The sequence below is a fragment of the Salvelinus fontinalis genome, chromosome 13 (genome assembly GCF_029448725.1).
Source record: "Salvelinus fontinalis isolate EN_2023a chromosome 13, ASM2944872v1, whole genome shotgun sequence".
Lineage (NCBI taxonomy): Eukaryota > Metazoa > Chordata > Actinopteri > Salmoniformes > Salmonidae > Salvelinus > Salvelinus fontinalis.
This window is the reverse complement of record NC_074677.1, coordinates 28,198,724-28,215,826: the sequence shown is the minus strand read 5'-3', so window position 1 is coordinate 28,215,826 and position 17,103 is coordinate 28,198,724. Positions and strand designations below refer to the sequence as shown.

At 41.8% G+C, this 17,103-nt stretch overlaps 1 protein-coding gene across 1 annotated transcript; it reads right to left on the bottom strand.

Moving 5' to 3' along the window:
* Positions 1-3,532: 3,532 nt before the first annotated feature.
* Positions 3,533-5,069, bottom strand: LOC129868353 (cytochrome c oxidase subunit 7B, mitochondrial-like). Its single transcript, XM_055942267.1, has 3 exons — positions 4,964-5,069; positions 3,960-4,075; positions 3,533-3,781 (listed from the first exon to the last, which is right to left on the bottom strand). Exons 1-3 carry the CDS (start codon positions 4,998-5,000, stop codon positions 3,698-3,700), a joined length of 237 nt encoding a protein of 78 aa, XP_055798242.1. The 5' UTR covers positions 5,001-5,069; the 3' UTR covers positions 3,533-3,697.
* Between the last annotated feature and the right edge of the window lie 12,034 nt (positions 5,070-17,103).

Genomic DNA, 17,103 nt, shown 5'->3' with positions numbered 1-17,103 from the left:
ATAAAATCTAATTGTTACCATCAGCAAAGAGAATGGGAAGTACGGTATATTTGAGCCGATGTGAGAAAGACTTTAAACAGGTCAACATTCACAAGGCCGCGGGGCCAGAAGGATTACCAGGACGTGTACTCAGAGCATGCACAGACCAACTGTCAAGTGTCTTCACTGACATTTTCATCCTCTCTCTGACTGAGTCTGTAATACCTACGTTTCAAGCAGACCACCATAGTCCCTGTGCCCAAGAAAGCGAAGGTAACCTGTTAAATGACTACCGCCCTGTAGCATTCACGTCGGTAGCCATGTAGTGCTTCGAAAGGTTGGTCATGGTTCACATCAACACCATCATCCCGGAAACCGTAGACCCCGTCCAATTTGAATACCGCTCCAACAGATCCACAGATGACACAATCTGAATAGCACTCCACACTGCCCTTTCCCACCTGGACAAAATGAACACCTACAGTATGTGAGAATGCTGTTCATTGACTACAGGTCAGCGTTCAACACCATAGTGCCCACAAAGCTCATCACTGGGACTAAATATCTCCCTTTACAACTGGATCCTGGACTTCCAGACGGGCCGCCCCCAGGTGGTATGGGTAGGCAACAACACATCTGCCACGATGATCAACACAGAACCCCTCAGGGGTGCGTGCTTAGTCTACTCCTGTACTCCCTGTTCACCCACGACTGGGTGGCCAAGCACGACTCCAACACCATAATTAAGTTTGCTGATGACACAACGATGGTAGGCCTGATCACAGACAACAATTAGTCAGCCTATAGGGAGGAAGTCAGAGACCTGGTAGTGTGGTGCCAGGACAACAACCTCTCCCTCAACATGAGCAAGACAAAGGAGCTTATCAAGTACTACAGGAAAAGGAGGACCGAACACGCCCCCATTCACATCGACGGGGCTATAGTGGAGCGGGCCGAGAGTTTCAAGTTCCTTGGTGTCCACATCACCAACAAACTATCATGGTCCAAACACACCAAGACAGTCATGAAGAGGGCACGACATCGCCTTTTCCCCCTCAGGAGACTGAAAAAATTTGGCATGGGTCCCCAGATCCTCAAAAAGTTCTACAGCTGTACCATCGAGAGCATCCTGACCGGTTGCATCACTGCCTGGTATGGCAACTGCTCCTAAACAGACCGCAAGGTGCTACAGAGGGTAGTGTGTACAGCCCAGTACATAACTGGGGCCAAGCTTCCTGCCATCCAGGACCTACCGTTGAAGTAGGAAGTTTACATACACCTTAGCCAAATACATTTAAACTCAGTTTTTCACAATTCCTGACATTTAATCCTAGTAAAAATTCCCTGTTTTAGGTCAGTTAGGATTACCACTTTATTTTAAGAATGTGAAATGTCAGAATAATAGTAGAGAGAATTATTTATTTCAGCTTTTATTTCTTTCATCACATTCCCAGTGGGTCAGATGTTTACATACACTCAAATAGTATTTGGTAGCATTGCCTTTAAATTGTTTAATGTTTCGGGTAGCCTTTCACAAGTTTCCCACAATAAGTTGGGTGCATTTTGGCCCATTCCTCCTGACAGAGCTGGTGTAACTGAGTCAGGTTTGTATGCCTCCTTGCTCACACACGCTTTTCAGTTCTGCCCACAAATTTTCTATAGGATTGAGGTCAGGGCTTTGTGATGGCCACTCCAATACCTTGACTTTGTTGTCCTTAAGCCATTTTGCACAACTTTGGAAGTATGCTTGGGGTCATTGTCCATTTGGAAGACCCATTTGCAACCAAGCTTTAACTTCCTGATTGATGTCTTGAGATGTTGCTTCAATATATCCACATAATTGTTTTTCCTCATGATTACATCTATTTTGTGAAGTGCACCAGTCACCCCCGTGCTTCACGGTTGGGATGCTGTTCATCGGCTTGCAAGCTTCCCCCTTTTTCCTCCAAACATAACGATGGTCATTATGGCCAAACAGTTATATTTTTGTTACATCAGACCAGAGGACATTTCTCCAAAAAGTACAATCCTTCTCCCCATGTGCAGTTGCAAACCATAGTCTGGCTTTTTTATGGCAGTTTTGGAGCAGTGGCTTCTTCCTTGCTAAGTGGCCTTTCAGGTTATGTCGATATTGGACTTGTTTTTCTGTGGATATAGATTATTTTGTACCGGTTTCCTCCAGCATCTTCACAAGGTCCTTTGCTGTTGTTCTGGGATTGATTTGCACTTTTCGCACCAAATTACAATAATCTCTAGGAGATAGAATGCGTCTCTTTCCTGAGCGGTATGACGGCTGCGTGGTCCCATGGTGTTTATACTGGCGTACTATTGTTTGTACAGATGAACGTGGTACCTTCAGGCGTTTGGAAATTGCTCCCAAGGATGAACCAGACTTGTGGAGGTCTACAATTTTTTTTTCTCAGGTCTTGGCTGATTTCTTTAGATTTTCCCATGATGTCAAGCAAAGAGGCATTGAGTTTGAAGGTAGGCCTTGAAATACATCCACAGGTACAACTCCAATTGACTCAAATTATGTCAATTACCCCACCAGAAGCTTCTAAACCATGACATAATTTTCTGGAATTTTCCAAGGTGTTTAAAGGCAGTCAACTTAGTGTATGTAAACTTCTGACCCACTGGAATTGTGATACAGTGAATTATAAGTGAAATAATGTCTGTAAACAATTTTTTGAGAAATGACTTGTGTCAAGCACAAAGTAGATGTTCTAACCGACTTACCAAAACTATAGTTTGTTAACAATAAATTTATGGAGTGGTTGAAAAACGACCTTTAATGACTCCAACCTAAGTGTATGTAAATTTCCGACTTCAACTATATATACACTAGGCAATGTCAGACGAAGGCCCTCGTTATTGTGTTACTTTTACTTTCGTTTATTTAGTAAATATTTTCTTAAGTCTTTCTTTAGGGCTTGTAAGTAAGCATTTCATGGTAAGGTCTACACCGGTTGTATTCGTTACATGTGACAAATAACATTTGATTAGGTCATTGATACAGATTAGGAATAACAAGGTCCAATTATCCAATCCTCTCTTGGCCCTGGTAGATGCACAGCAGTTCAAACAAATTCTCTATAAACATAACTACATGTATAATCATGAAAACTGTAATAATGCATTTTAGAAAGTAATATTTCATGATCAACTGTGTCAAACACTTTGGATATATCTAAAGATGCCAAGAGGTTATTCACTGTTAAGGGCTGTAAATATTTTATCCACAAGTTGCAAAAGAGCAAGTTGCAAAATATCTGTAGAGTACTTCTTACAAAAACAAATTGGTGCTTATATTTAACTACACATGACAGTAATTCTTATTTACAATGATGGCCTAATACAGTGTTGATTTAAATGTGGCAACATTCTCCTACACACCAATTCTTCTAGGATTTTAGAAAAACATGGTAGTACAGATATATTCTTGACTCTTACTTTCCTGATTCCATTTGACAAAGGCACCCCCTACCATTTGAAAGGTACATGAAAGGGGACACCACAACAGAGTGCTGAAGTAAAAGATATTCAGTCAATGTTTGGTTTACATTTCATTTACTGATTACATGGGTAATGCCAGGACGGCAACAAGTTAAAAACATGGGAATCCAGCTGTACAACCAGAATGTTTATAGGGATATCTGGGATAAGTGTTTTGTGGTCTGCTGTGGTCGATTTCTCAAAAGAGAGCAGTCTCAGTCCATTATTCTTCCACCTCCCTCCATGGTTTGGGTTGGACCTTCCCAACTGGAGACAGATTCCATGTGATGCCGGTTTGTGTTAGTACCTGAAAACGAGGACAGATGTTGAGCATCCCAAATAACAAATGTGTGTACACAGCAAGTTAGGATTTATGTTGGTGTGGGGAAAGAATAATACACACAAGAAAGACTAGGCTATACAAATGTTATACACTGTTTTAGGCCTACTATAACTTGGCACAACAAAGATTAAAATAAACATACAAATCCCCAGACTGATACACAGAACACGAATCCTCCAACCATCAGGCCAGTGCCATACTTGGTATGGAATTCGGGGGCATGCGTCGAACTGAGCCTCACATGACGAGCACCTTGTCCTGCATTGAATAGATAAAACAAAAATGTAAAGGAAAAGGCACAACATCCACATAGTGATTTTATGTCAGTGATTCAGAGGTCATGAGCCCTTGGTTATTTTGTATTTATTTAACCTTTATTTAACTAGGCAAGTCAGTTAAGAACAAATTCTTATTTACAATGACGGCCTACCCTGGTCAAACCCGGGCGACGCTGGGCCAATTAACAGGCTTCGGAATTCGAACTACTCCGTTTTAGCACCCCAGAACTTCTCTCTCATCTTATCCAAAGAGTGGTGGGGTGGAATGTCAAGATTACTTCTGCACGGTTTAACTATTTTGTCATGTTGGATTATTATATTAAAAAGTACATCAGTATCTGACTTTAACACCAAAATGCCCTTGAGTATGTTAAAATGGTGCAATCTCTAACCAATACATGACTCTGGGGAAGGGGTGAGGTGAGGACAACTAGCTAGCTAGCTAGGAGGCAAGTTGACATTGTAAGTGACCATCTAATTGTGCTCCTCATTGCCTGTAAATGAGTGTCAAGGCAAACTAACCTAACAATGACAAGAATTGCACGAAACAATAACACAGACCTGACCAATGTTCAAAGTGGACTTAGCTAAGTAAAGAACCTTCAACTAAATTAGCTAGCGAACGCAAGCCAAATAACTTTACTAGATACTACTACAATCACTGTCAGTCAATTTACAAGCGCTAACGTAATATGGTTAAATTAGGTAGGCTAGCTCACTACAGACTAAGTTAGCTGTCAGATAGTTTAGCTAGGCTAAGTAAGGACAGTCACTTATAACACTGAAAAATAATTTCCAGTTTACAGAAATGTTCAAACAGACACAAGATGAAGGTGCAGCAATCTATCCCTTTTAAACGATCTCTTACTGGAGACGTTCAGAGCTGCTTTAGTAAACCGAAGCATGTTGACTCTAGTTCGTAGATACCCTTCAAGAACGTTTACGACAATTACCGGAAACTGGTTAAAAGTAACTCATACGCGTATGCGCATAATGTGCTAAACCTCGGTTAGTGCTATCTGAGATCCTTCGGACGTCCCTACCTTAAACCCTAATCCTAACCTTAACCCTAACCCTCACCTTAACCATTTTACACGTCAACTTCAATGGGGTAACGTCAGAGTTGGGAAGTCCCAAGGGCGGCGCATAGCAAGGACCAAACATGATCAGCTATTTTTTAGCAATTTTAGAAACTGTTCCTACTCCTTCAAATCAAATTGTATTAGTCACATGCTTCATAAACAACAGGTGTGGACTACCAGTGAAATGCTTACGGGCCCTTTCCAACAATGCAGAGAGAAAGAAAATAGATAACTAATACAAAAGTAAAACACATAATAATAAAAGTAATAATAGATACACAATGAGTAACGATAACTTTGCTATATTCAAGGGGTACCAGTACTGAGTCGATGTGCAGGGGTATGAGGTAATTGGTGTAGATATGTACATATAACTTGGAATAAAGTGGCAGATAGTAAACAGTTGCAGCAGTGTATGTGATGAGTAAAAAAGTTAGTTTAAAAAGGGTCAATGCAGATAGTCCGGGTAGCTATTTGGTTAACTATTTAACTAACTATTTAGCAGTCTTTTGGCTTGAGGGTAGAAACGGTTCAAGAGCCTGTTGGTTACAGACTTGATGTATCGGTACCGAATGCCGTACGTTAGAGAGAACAGTCGATGACTTGGGTGGCTGGAGTCTTTTTTAGGGTCTTCCTCTGACACCGTCTGGTATAGAGGTCCTGGATGGTATGATGTACTGGGCCGTCCGCACTATCCTTTTGGTTTGTGTGTTCAGAGGGCATCGCAGGTTTTCTTATAAGCGTCTGGGTTAGGGTCCCTCTCCTTGAAAGTGGCAGGTCTAGCCTTTAGTTTAGTGAGGATATTGTCTGTAATCCATGGCTTCTGGTTGGGATATGTACATATAGTCAATGTAGCTTAGCATCTGCTTCGCCACTTCCTGTTTGAGTTTTTACTTGTAAGCAGGAATCAGGAGGATAGAATTATGCTCAGATTCGTAAAATGGAGGGCAATGGAGAGCTTTGTATGAGTCTCTGTGTACGGAGTAAAGGTGATCTAGTGTTTTTTCACCTCTAGTTGCACAGGTGACATGCTGGCAGAAATTACGTCAAACGGATTTCAGTTTTCCTGCATTAAAATCCCCGGCCATTAGGAGTGCTGCCTCGGGATGACATTTTGTTGTTTGCTTATGGCCCTATACAGCTCATTTAGTGTGGCCTTAGTGCCAGCATCGTTTTGTGGTAGTAAATAGATAGCTACGAAAAATATAGATAAAAACTATATATTCTTTTTGAACTAGAACCGTTTTAAATGTGCATAAATGCAACAAAGGCTTGAATGGGAAGTATTTGGATTTGCCACTGCTCTTGAAGCGTTTAAGCTAGAAACACCAAACCAACATTGACATGTACAGACTGACTTAAAGTAGATTGCTTGTGAAAAGATTGTTGATGCTATTTGCACTGTTTTGAACTATAATCATTTTAAATTAGCATAAAAGCTCCATAGACTTGAAAGACAAAATTGGGATTCACCGCTGCTCTTGATCCGTTTCAGCTACAAACACCACCCCAACGTTGACATGTGCAGACTGACTCAATTTAGATGGCTTCAACACAGCTTTTTGCTACCATTTCATGAACTACAAAGCTTGTTGTATCCCAATTCATTTCAATGGCGGAGTGCAGGCTTCAACATTCTAAACTGAAATGACCGCCACAAAACTTTCAGAATGTTCAAACTAGAACATTTTGAGAGCTTAAAAACACATTATGTGGCTTATGATTATATAGTCAAAGAAATAGAATGAATTCATTATATTCTATGGATATACTCACTAAAGACGTGGGGATATCATTGTTTAGTTTCTTTGACATTCAGGGGCTGATTGTGCTTGGGAAGTAATCTAATTCTGTCACTATCAATTGATTAAGCTATTCAACAGAAAATGTTTAAACCAAGACAGCTTTTAGGGAAACACTTGTGACCTTCTCTCGTTGGGTTAAGCCACGGAAAAAGAGATAAAGCTTACGTTTTTCTGCGTCGGTAGGCCTACTCTCTCTAAGGTGGAAAGGTAGGCCTATCTTTTGAAAGTACCATGCTCAGATTCCTAATGACGTCTCAGATTAAATGATTTTCAAACAAGGACAGTTTTGTTACAAACAAGACACACTGATTTGGCATTGGAGAAATATGATAAGATGAACACATAGGCCTATCTCTCTGTCCATTCTTAGCCTGTAATTTCAGTAATTTGTGTGTTATTAAAAAAAGATTCAGCTAATATGTAAAATCACATTGAATTGCATGAAATGTTTATAAAAGGCAATTTTTCTCGGACCTAGAAAAACACAGATAGACTGCCCACCCCAACTCACGCCCTGACCATACTAAATAAAGACAAAACAAAGGCAATAAAGGTCAGAACGTGACAGTTGTGTTACAGCCTGAATTCAAAATTGATTAAATATATTTTTTTCTCACCCATCTACACACAATACCCCATCATGACAAAGTGAAAATATGTTTTTAGGCATTTTTGAAAGTCTATTGAAAATGAAATACAGAAATATCTCATTTACATAAGTATTCACACCTCTGAGTCAATACATGTTAGAATCATCTTTGGCAGAGATTACAGCTGTGAGTCTTTTGGGGGTAAGTCTCTAAGAGCTTTGCACACCTGGATTGTACAATATTTAACCATCATTCTATTCAAAATAATTCAAGCTCCCGAGTGGCTCCTGAGTGGCTTCCGAGTGGCTCCCGAGTGGCTCCCGAGTGATTCCCGAGTGATTCCCGAGTGGCGCAGCGGTCTAAGGCACTCCATCTCAGTGCTAGAGGTGTCACTACAGACACCCTGGTTTGAATCCAGGCTGTATCACAACCGGCTGTGATTGGGAGTCCCATAGGGATACATACAATTGGCCCAGCATCGTCTGGGTTTGGCCGTTGTAGGCCGTCATTGTGAATAAGAGTTTGTTCTTAACTGACTTGCCTAGTTAAATTTGTTATTGATTATTGCTAGACAACCAAGTCTTACCATATAGTTTCAAGCAGATTTAAGTCAAAACTGTAACTAGGCCACTCAGGAACATTCCCAGTCATCTTGGTAAGCAACTCCGGTGTAGATTTGGTCTTGTGTTTTAGGTTATTGTCCTGCTGAAAGGTGAATTAATCTCCCAGTGTCTGGTGGAAAGCAGACTGAACCAGGTTTTCCTCTACGGTTTTTGCCTGTGCTTAGCATTTTTATCCTGAAAGACTCCCCAGTACTTAACGATTACAAGCATACCCATAACATGGTACAGCCACCACTATACTTGAAAATATGAGAGTGTTACTCAGTAATGTGTTGTATTGGATTTGCCCCAAACATAACACTTTGTATGCAGGACATAAAATGAACTACTTTGCCACACTTTTTTCAGTATTACTTTAGTGCCTTACTGCAAACAGGATGCATGTTCTGTAATATTTTTATTCTGTACAGGCTTCCTTCTTTTCACTCTGTCAGTTAGGTTAATATTGTGGAGTAACTACAATGTTGTAGTACTCAGTTTTCTCCTATTACAGCCATTAAACTTTGGCCTCATAGTGAAATCCTTGAGCGGTTTCCTTCCTCTCCGGCAACTGAGTTAGCAAGGATGCCTTTATCTTTATAGTGACTGGGTGTATTGATACACCATCCAAAGTGTAACTTCACCATGCTCAAAGGGATATTCAATGTCTGCTTTTCCTATTTTTACCCATACCAAAAGGCGCCCTTCTATGCGAGGCATTAGAAAACCTCCCTGGTCTTTGTGGCTGAATCTGTTTTTGGAATACACTGCTCGACTGAGGGACCTTACAGATAATTGTAAAATGGCGCCGACGGATAGGGCTGCCGTGCTTCGAGCTCTTAGGAAACTTTTGTTATTACATACAGCCAGGAAGAACATTTGGATATCAAAGTGGCAGTAACTTACCAGCATTACCAGCATTGCAAGCATTGGTGAGCGTACATAATCCTTTTATTTAGAAAAAATGACACCAACAAAACAACAAACGAAGAAAACAACCGTGAAGCTTAGTGCCACTAACAAAAGTCAACTACCCACAATGAAAAGAGGGAAAGAGGGCTACCTAAGTATGGTTCCCAATCAGAGACAACGATAGACAGCTGTCCCTGATTGAGAACTATACCCGGCCAAAACATAGAAACACAAAATCATAGAAAACAAAACATAGAATGCCCACCCCAAATCACACTCTGACCAAACCAAATAGAGACATAAAAAGGCTCTCTAAGGTTAGGGTGTGACAATACGACTTTCTCGAACCGGATCCTTTGTTCGTATCCCCCATGGCAATTGAACTGATCCCAGAGGCTGTTCCAAAACCCTGCCAGCAGAAAAGAGCAAACTTTTAGTCAGACTCAGGAGGAGCACACCACCCACTGCTTCCGAGTATATTACTCGCTAATGTTCAGTCTCTGGATAATAAAGCTGACGAGCTCAGGGCAAGGATTTCCTTTCAGAGAGACATCAGGGATTGTAACCTACTCTGTTTTACGGAAATATGGCTCTCTCGGGATATGCTGTCTGAGTCCATACAGCCAGTTGGATTCTCATTTCATCGCGCAGACAAGAATAAATATCTCTCCAGGAAGTAGAAGGGCGGGGGTGTATGTTTCATGATTAAACACTCATGGTGTGATTGTGATAATATACAGGAACTCAAGTCCTTTTGTTCACCCGACCTAGAATACCCCACAATCAAATGCCGACCGTATTGCCTCCCAAGAGAATTCTCTTCGGTTATAGTCACAGCCATGGATATTCCCCCTCAAGCCAATACCACAAAGGTCCTAAAAGAACTTAAATGGACTTTCTGCAAACTGGAAACCACATATCCTGAGGCGACATTTATTGTAGCTGGGGATTTTAACAAAGCAAATTTGAGGAAAACGTTACCGAAGTTTTATCAACATATTTACTGTAGTACTCGCACTGCCAAAACACTCGGCCACTGCTAATCCAACTTCTGGGATGCCTACAAGGCCCTCCCCCGCCCTCTCTTCGGAAAATCTGATCTCAACTCGATTATGCTCCTCCCTTCCTATATGCAGTAACTCAAACAGGAAGTTACCATGGAAAGATGGCAGCATTCGCACAAAACTGAAAGCGTGAACAAATGCTTTTAACCATGGCATGGTGACTGGGAATATGGCCAAATACGAACAGTGTAGTTATTCACTCGGTAAGGCAATCAAACAGGCAAAACATCAGTATAGAGACAAAGTGGAGTCGCAATTTAACGGCTCAGACACAAGACTAATGTGGCAGGGTCTACAGACAATCACGGACTACAAAGAGAAAACCAGCCACGTCACGGACACCGACGTCTTGATTCTGGACGAGCTGAACACCTTCACTCGCTATGAGGATAACACAGTGCCACCAACGCGGCCCGCTACAAAGGACTGTGGGCTCTCCTTCTCTGTGGCCGACGTGAGTAAGACTTTTAAGCGTGTTAACCCTCGCAAGACTGCCGGCCCAGACGGCATCCCTAGTCGCGCACTCAGAGCATCTGCAGACCAGCTGGCATGAGTGTTTACGGACATATTCAATCTCTCCCTATCCCAGTCTGTTGTCCCCACACGCTTCAAGATGTCCACCATTGTTCCTGTAACCAAGAAAGCAAAGGTAACTGAACTAAATTACTATCGCCCTGTAGCACTCACTTCTGTCATCATGAAGTGCTTTGAGAGACTAGTCAAGGATCATATCCCCTCTAACTTACCTGACACTCTAGACCAACTTCAAATTGCTTACCGCCCCAACAGATCTACAGACGATGCAGTCACTATCGCACTGCACACTGCCCTATCGCATTTCGACAAGAGGAATACCTATGTAAGAATGCTGTTCATTGACGATAGCTCAGCATTCAACACCATAGTACACTCCAAGCTCCTCATTAAACTCGAGGCCCTGGGTCTGAACCCCACCCTATGCAACTAGGTCCTAGACTTCCTGATGGGCTACCCCCAGGAGGTGAATGTAGGAAACAACACCTCCACTTCGCTGATTCTGATCACTGGGGCCCCACAAGGACGTGTGCTCAGCCCCCTCCTGTACTCCCTGTTCACCCATGACTGCATGGCCACGCACGCCTCCAAATCAATCATCAAGTTTGCAGATGACACAACAGTAGCAGGCCTGATTACCAACAATTACGAGACAGCCTACAGGGAGGAAGTGAGGGCCCTGGGAGTGTGGTGCCAGGAAAATAACCTCTCACCCAACGTTAACAAAACCAAGGAGCTGATCGTGGACTTCAGGAACCAGCAGAGGGAGCACCCCCCTATCCACATTGAAAGGACCGCAGTGGAGAAGGTGGAAAGCTTCAAGTTCCTTGACGTATACATCACTGACAAACTAAAATGGTACATCCACACAGACAGTGTGGTGAAGAAGGTGCAACATCGCCTCTTCAACCTCAGGAGACTGAAGAAATTTGGCTTGGCACCTAAAACACTCACAAACCTTTACAGATGCACAATTGAGAGCATCCTGTGGGCTGTATCACCACCTGGTACGGCAACCGCAGGGCCCTCCAGAGGGTGCTGTGGTCTGCCCAACGCATCATCAGGGGCAAACTACCTGCCCTCCTGGACACCTACAGCACCCGATGTCACAGGAAGGCCAAAAAGATCATCAAGGACAACAACCACCCAAGCCACTGCCTGTTCACCCCGCTATCATCCAGAAGGTGAGGTCAGTACATGTGTATCAAAGCTGGGACGAAGAGACTAAAAAACAGCTTCTAACTCAAGGCCATCAGACTGTTAAATAGCCATCACAAGCACATTAGAGTTGAAATCAATGGCCACTTTAATAATTAGAACTTTAGTCAATCTAATAATGTTTACATATTTTGCAGTACTTATCTCATATGTATGTATGTATGTATGTATGTATGTATGTACTGTATTCTGTCCTATTCTACTGACATTGCTCATCCAAATATTTATTCCTTTACTTTAGATCGTGTGTATTGATGAAAAATGTATATTCTAACATCAGGTGTGCTTTTCATTTGTTTATGTAATGTAGGTCCACCAGCTGATCTGAATCAAGACAACCATGTTGACTGGATTCCCACTGTAAAGATGAGCAATGCTGCAGCAGCATCAGTTTCTACTACTTTGTCCTTTTCCAGATATCAAAGGAGATCTCCCTCAGTTAAACAAAATTGTTGTCATATGCTGTGAATCTGAATGATTCTGTTGTGCCATGAGTAGAGCACACTGTCACCTTGTCGTCATGACAAAAGTGCCCCCTTAAATCAAATGAAGGGTGTAACGATATCTGCTGATTAAACAGAAAAATAGTTTCATAGTAATGTATTTATGTACACATGTATGAATACATAAAATGAAATTAGGAACATGTAAAATACTATTGACTATGATATTGTAAACATACTGTATTTAATGTAATAATAGGCTATATTGATGGATGTAATGAAAAGTATTTTGTGTGTAATCTCTGCTTTGCCTTGCCCCATTGAATAAAATGTATAACTATTCTTTCTTTGTTTTACAATGTAAAAATTTGGTATAGACAATGTAATTTTTGTGGTAGTCTTAGGCAAACCATCTTTATTATCACAGTGGCACCTCAGAGTAGCAGTCAGACCTTCCGGGAGTAAGGTATCTGGCATTGAACTTGGTAGTTGTGTGTATGTTTTAAACTAAGGATCTCATCCTCTAATGATTCCAGACATTTCACTATGTAGATTAGAAGGGTTGGATTTGCACTAAACAATTTCATGTCAGCACAAGACAATTTACAAAATCTGATTTAATGATTAGTCTCCTTTATTAATTGAGAACATTTAGCTTAACAATATGTAAACAATGTGTGAGTTCAGCTATTCTCTGCTTCAGATTCACAATGTCAAGTGGTGCATTGCAATGCCATCACTGTAGGCCAGTGGTTCCCAACTCCGGTCCCCCAACAGTGCACATTCTTATTGTAGCCTTTGGGCTACAAGCACACCAGAGATACCTTTCTCTAATATTTCTGACCTAGCCTCTGCCGAGTCCCCAACAACAGATGAGAGAGAGAGCCTGTGATGCGACTTCCGCTTTTGTACATTAAAACTTCTTATGGCTGCATCCCGCTACCGGGATCGATATGACAACAGCCAGTGAAAGTGCAGGGCACCAAATTCAAACAACAGAAATCTCATAATTAAAATTTCTCAAACATACATGTGTTTTATATAATTTTAAAGGTAATCTTGTTGTTAATCCCACCAAAGTGTCCGATTTTCAAATATGCTTTTCAGCGAAAGCACTACAAACGATTATGTTAGGTCACACCAAACCACAATAAGCACAGCCATTTTTCCAGCGAAAGATTGCTTTCACAAAAAGCTGAAATAGAGATAAAATTAATCACTAACCTTTGATTATCTTCATCAGATGACACCCATAGGACTTCATGTTACACAATACATGCATGTTTTGTTTGAAAAAGTTCATATTTATAACAAAAAATCTGAGTTTACATTGGCGCGTTACATTCACTAGTTCCAAAAACATCGAGTGATTTTGCATAGCCACATCGTTTCAACAGAAATACTCATCATAAATGTAATACAAGTTATACACATGGAATATCCAATAATATGCATATATTAGCAACTATGACTGAGGAGCAGGCCGTTTACTATGGGCACCTCTGTCCACCTTTCATCCAAGCTACTCAATACTGCCCCTGCAGCCATAAGAAGTTAACAGCGAAGACAGTACAGTCACAGATAGACCAATTAGACAGATATTTCACCGGATGTATAAATGTGAAGCATCCGCTTGGCGTTTCCACAGTAGTGAGAAGAAGCCAAGTGTCCGGCAGTGGGAGAAGATGGAACGAGATGGAATTTGGAATGCTCTTTTCAATTAAAACTATAACCTGTTACAGAGTGGACTAAGTTTTGTAGACTTTACCCTTTGCTAAAGTTTTAAAAAATGGCATTGTTTAGAAGGAGTGGAAAGGCAAATTGAGTTATTGCACACACGCACTTCACAGAGTAGGCCTTCCCAAATGGAAATATGCAAATATATGCTACAACGTGCCAATAGGATCTCGCTAGCTCATGCTTGGCACTGCCCACCTCTTTGCTTGTTCTGCCCACTATGACTAATTTGTTCAAGTTCGAAACGACGGGCTGTGGTCTATCTTGGTTTAGTTATAGAAATCTTTGGTACGTACAGTACAGTGGCGCTCAGTGCCGTTTAAGATGAGGGAGGTAAAACTTACAATCGTGCAGTACCGTTACAGTGTACAGTCAGTAAGCAGTTACACTAATGCACATGATGGCACAAACATGTAACGCAAAAGTAATGATGTTTTCTTTTGGTTAGCTTTTGGAAACATTAGCTAGCACATACAAATGTACTTATACACTTATACATTGTAATTTTCAATTTACCTGATATTGTCGGATGCCTAGCATTCGAGTCTGGGAATGCGTTGTCTTCTAGACAAAATATGAAATGCAATTATAATTGACTGTAGCGCATATAAAGCACATACAACAGCTACCGGCGGTTCCACGATGACTGAAACACAACCGTGGGATGAACGAGTGACACATTTCCGGATAAGGGCAGTCCATTTAAAATGTATTCATTCTTCCCTCGCCCCTTGCCCTGCAAGTATCAACTCATCATACGTCATGATACATCATCAGAAGTGTACACTTAATTTGAGGGCTGAGGGGAGAAGGTGTGTCTTTTACGTGTTTGGAATGCAGTCATGGTAGAATCTAGGTTGTGGCTTTAGATTTTGAGAAAATTAACAACTAAAGAAGAATTTTTCAAAATGGCTGCACGGTGGCATCAAAACAGTGCCCCCTGTCAGTCATCAAGTGTTTATACTAATAGTTTATATATAAACTAGATGAATTCCAGGGGATGCTGTTTTGGAGCCACCGTGCCTCCATCTTGACACGCCCCCATCATTGTAAAAAATAATTTGGATGCTTTAGAAACGCATTTACTAATGTCTACATTTGTTTTTGCCACATTTATTCTATTACAGACACCTTAATGCATACTTAAATTATATTATATGAGCTAAAAAATGAAAAAAGTACAAATGTTACTGTCCCCACTACAACAACAAAAAATAAGTAATTTTGTTCTTGAAACATTTTGATAAAATACTGTAGATTTCCATTCATTCCCATGGAGGACTGATTTTCGAATGAGTGCCAATATGGCCGACCGGTGGCTTCAAAGCCTCTCATTGGCCAATACACAGCATCGGCTATCTAGGGTTTTTATAATAGATGTTGGCCCCATGTTTCATGAGCTGCAATAAAAGATCCCAGAAATGTTCCATACACAATAAGCTCATTTCTCTAAAATGTTGTGCACAAATTTGTTTACATCTCTTATTTCTCCATTGACAAGATAATCCATCCACCTGACAGGTGTGGCATATCGAGAAGCTGATTAAACAGCATGATCATTATACAGGTTCACCTTGTGTTGGGGACAATAAAAGGCCACTCTGATATGTGCAGTTTTTTCACACAACACAATGCCACCGATGTCTCAAGTTTTGAGGGAGCGTGCAATTGGCATGCTGTATGCAGAAATGTTCAACAGAGCTGTTGCCAGAAAATGTCATGTTAATTTCTCTACAATAAGCCGCCTCCAACGTCATTTAAGAGAATTTGGCAGTATGTCCAATTGGCCTCACAACCGCAGACCACGTTTAACCACGCCAGCCCACATTTGGCTTTTTGACCTGCGGAATTGTCTGAGACCTGGACAGCTGGAGAAAATGTGGGTTTGCAAAACGGAATAATTTCTGCACAAACTATCAGAAACCTTCTCAGGGAAGCTTATCTGCGTGTTTGTCGTCCTCTCCAGGGTCTTGACCTGACTGCAGTTTGGCTCGTAATCGACTTCAGTGAGCAAATGCTCACCTTCGATGGCCACTGGCACTCTGGAGAAGTGTGCCCTTCACGGATGAATCCCAGTTTCAACTGTACCGTGTGGGCGAGCAGTTTGCTGTTGTCAACATTGTGAACAGAGTGCCCCTTGGTGGCGGTGGGGTTATGGTACGGGCAGGCATAAGCCATGAACAGCAAACACAATTGCATTTTATTGATGGCAATTTGAATGCACAGAGATAACGTGATGAGATCCTGAGGCCCATTGTCATGCCATTCATCCGCCGTCATCACCTCATGTTTCAGCATGATAATGCATGGCCCCTATGTGCACGGATGTGTTCACAACTCCTGGAACCTGAAAATGTCTCAGTTCTTCCATGGCCGACATGTTCCATGGCCGATCGACATGTACAACAGCGTGTTCCAGTTCCCGTCAATATCCAGCAACTTCGCACAGCCATTGAAGAGTGGGACAACATTCCACATGTCACAATCAACAGCCTGATTAACTCTATGCGAACGAGATGTGTTGTGCTGCATGAGGCAAATTGTGGTCACACCAGATACTGACTAGTTTTCTGATCCACGCCCCTACCTTTTTTTAAGGTAATGGTGACCAAGAGATGCATATCTGTATTCCTAGCAGTGGCGGATTTAGGTATGGGTGACATGGGCAGCCGCCCAGGTCGACATCTTGCCAGGGGCAGCACGAGGCACCCGCACCATTTTATTTGGAATGATGACATTTGCCCAATCGGTTTTCTATCGCTCATTTGCAAGTTACGTCAATGATCTCATGTCAGCGTCTGGGACTGTGGATCAATTAATCTTGTCAGAGGGGGCGCCCTGATTCTAGTTTGTGAGCTAGGCAGGCTACTGTCTGGGAAGGTCTCTCACTCATCGATAAGTACCAGATGGGGAGGGGGTGGGGGTAGGTTGACCTCAGGTCTCCCCACTGGAAGCCCGTGGTAGGGGGAGCGGGGAAATCTATCAAATAGTGCACCTCTAACTTTATATAGGTCAAATGCC

Bases quoted from the DNA above. Each gene is read 5' to 3' on its own strand.
- LOC129868353 (XM_055942267.1), bottom strand. From the start codon at position 5,000: ATGCTTCGGTTTACTAAAGCAGCTCTGAACGTCTCCA. The intron at 4,076-4,963 runs GTAAGAGATCGT...TATTCAATGCAG, and splicing joins AGCAGCTCTGAACGTCTCCA to GACAAGGTGCTCGTCATGTG. The intron at 3,782-3,959 runs GTATGTTTATTT...CCTCGTTTTCAG, and splicing joins GTGTATCAGTCTGGGGATTT to GTACTAACACAAACCGGCAT.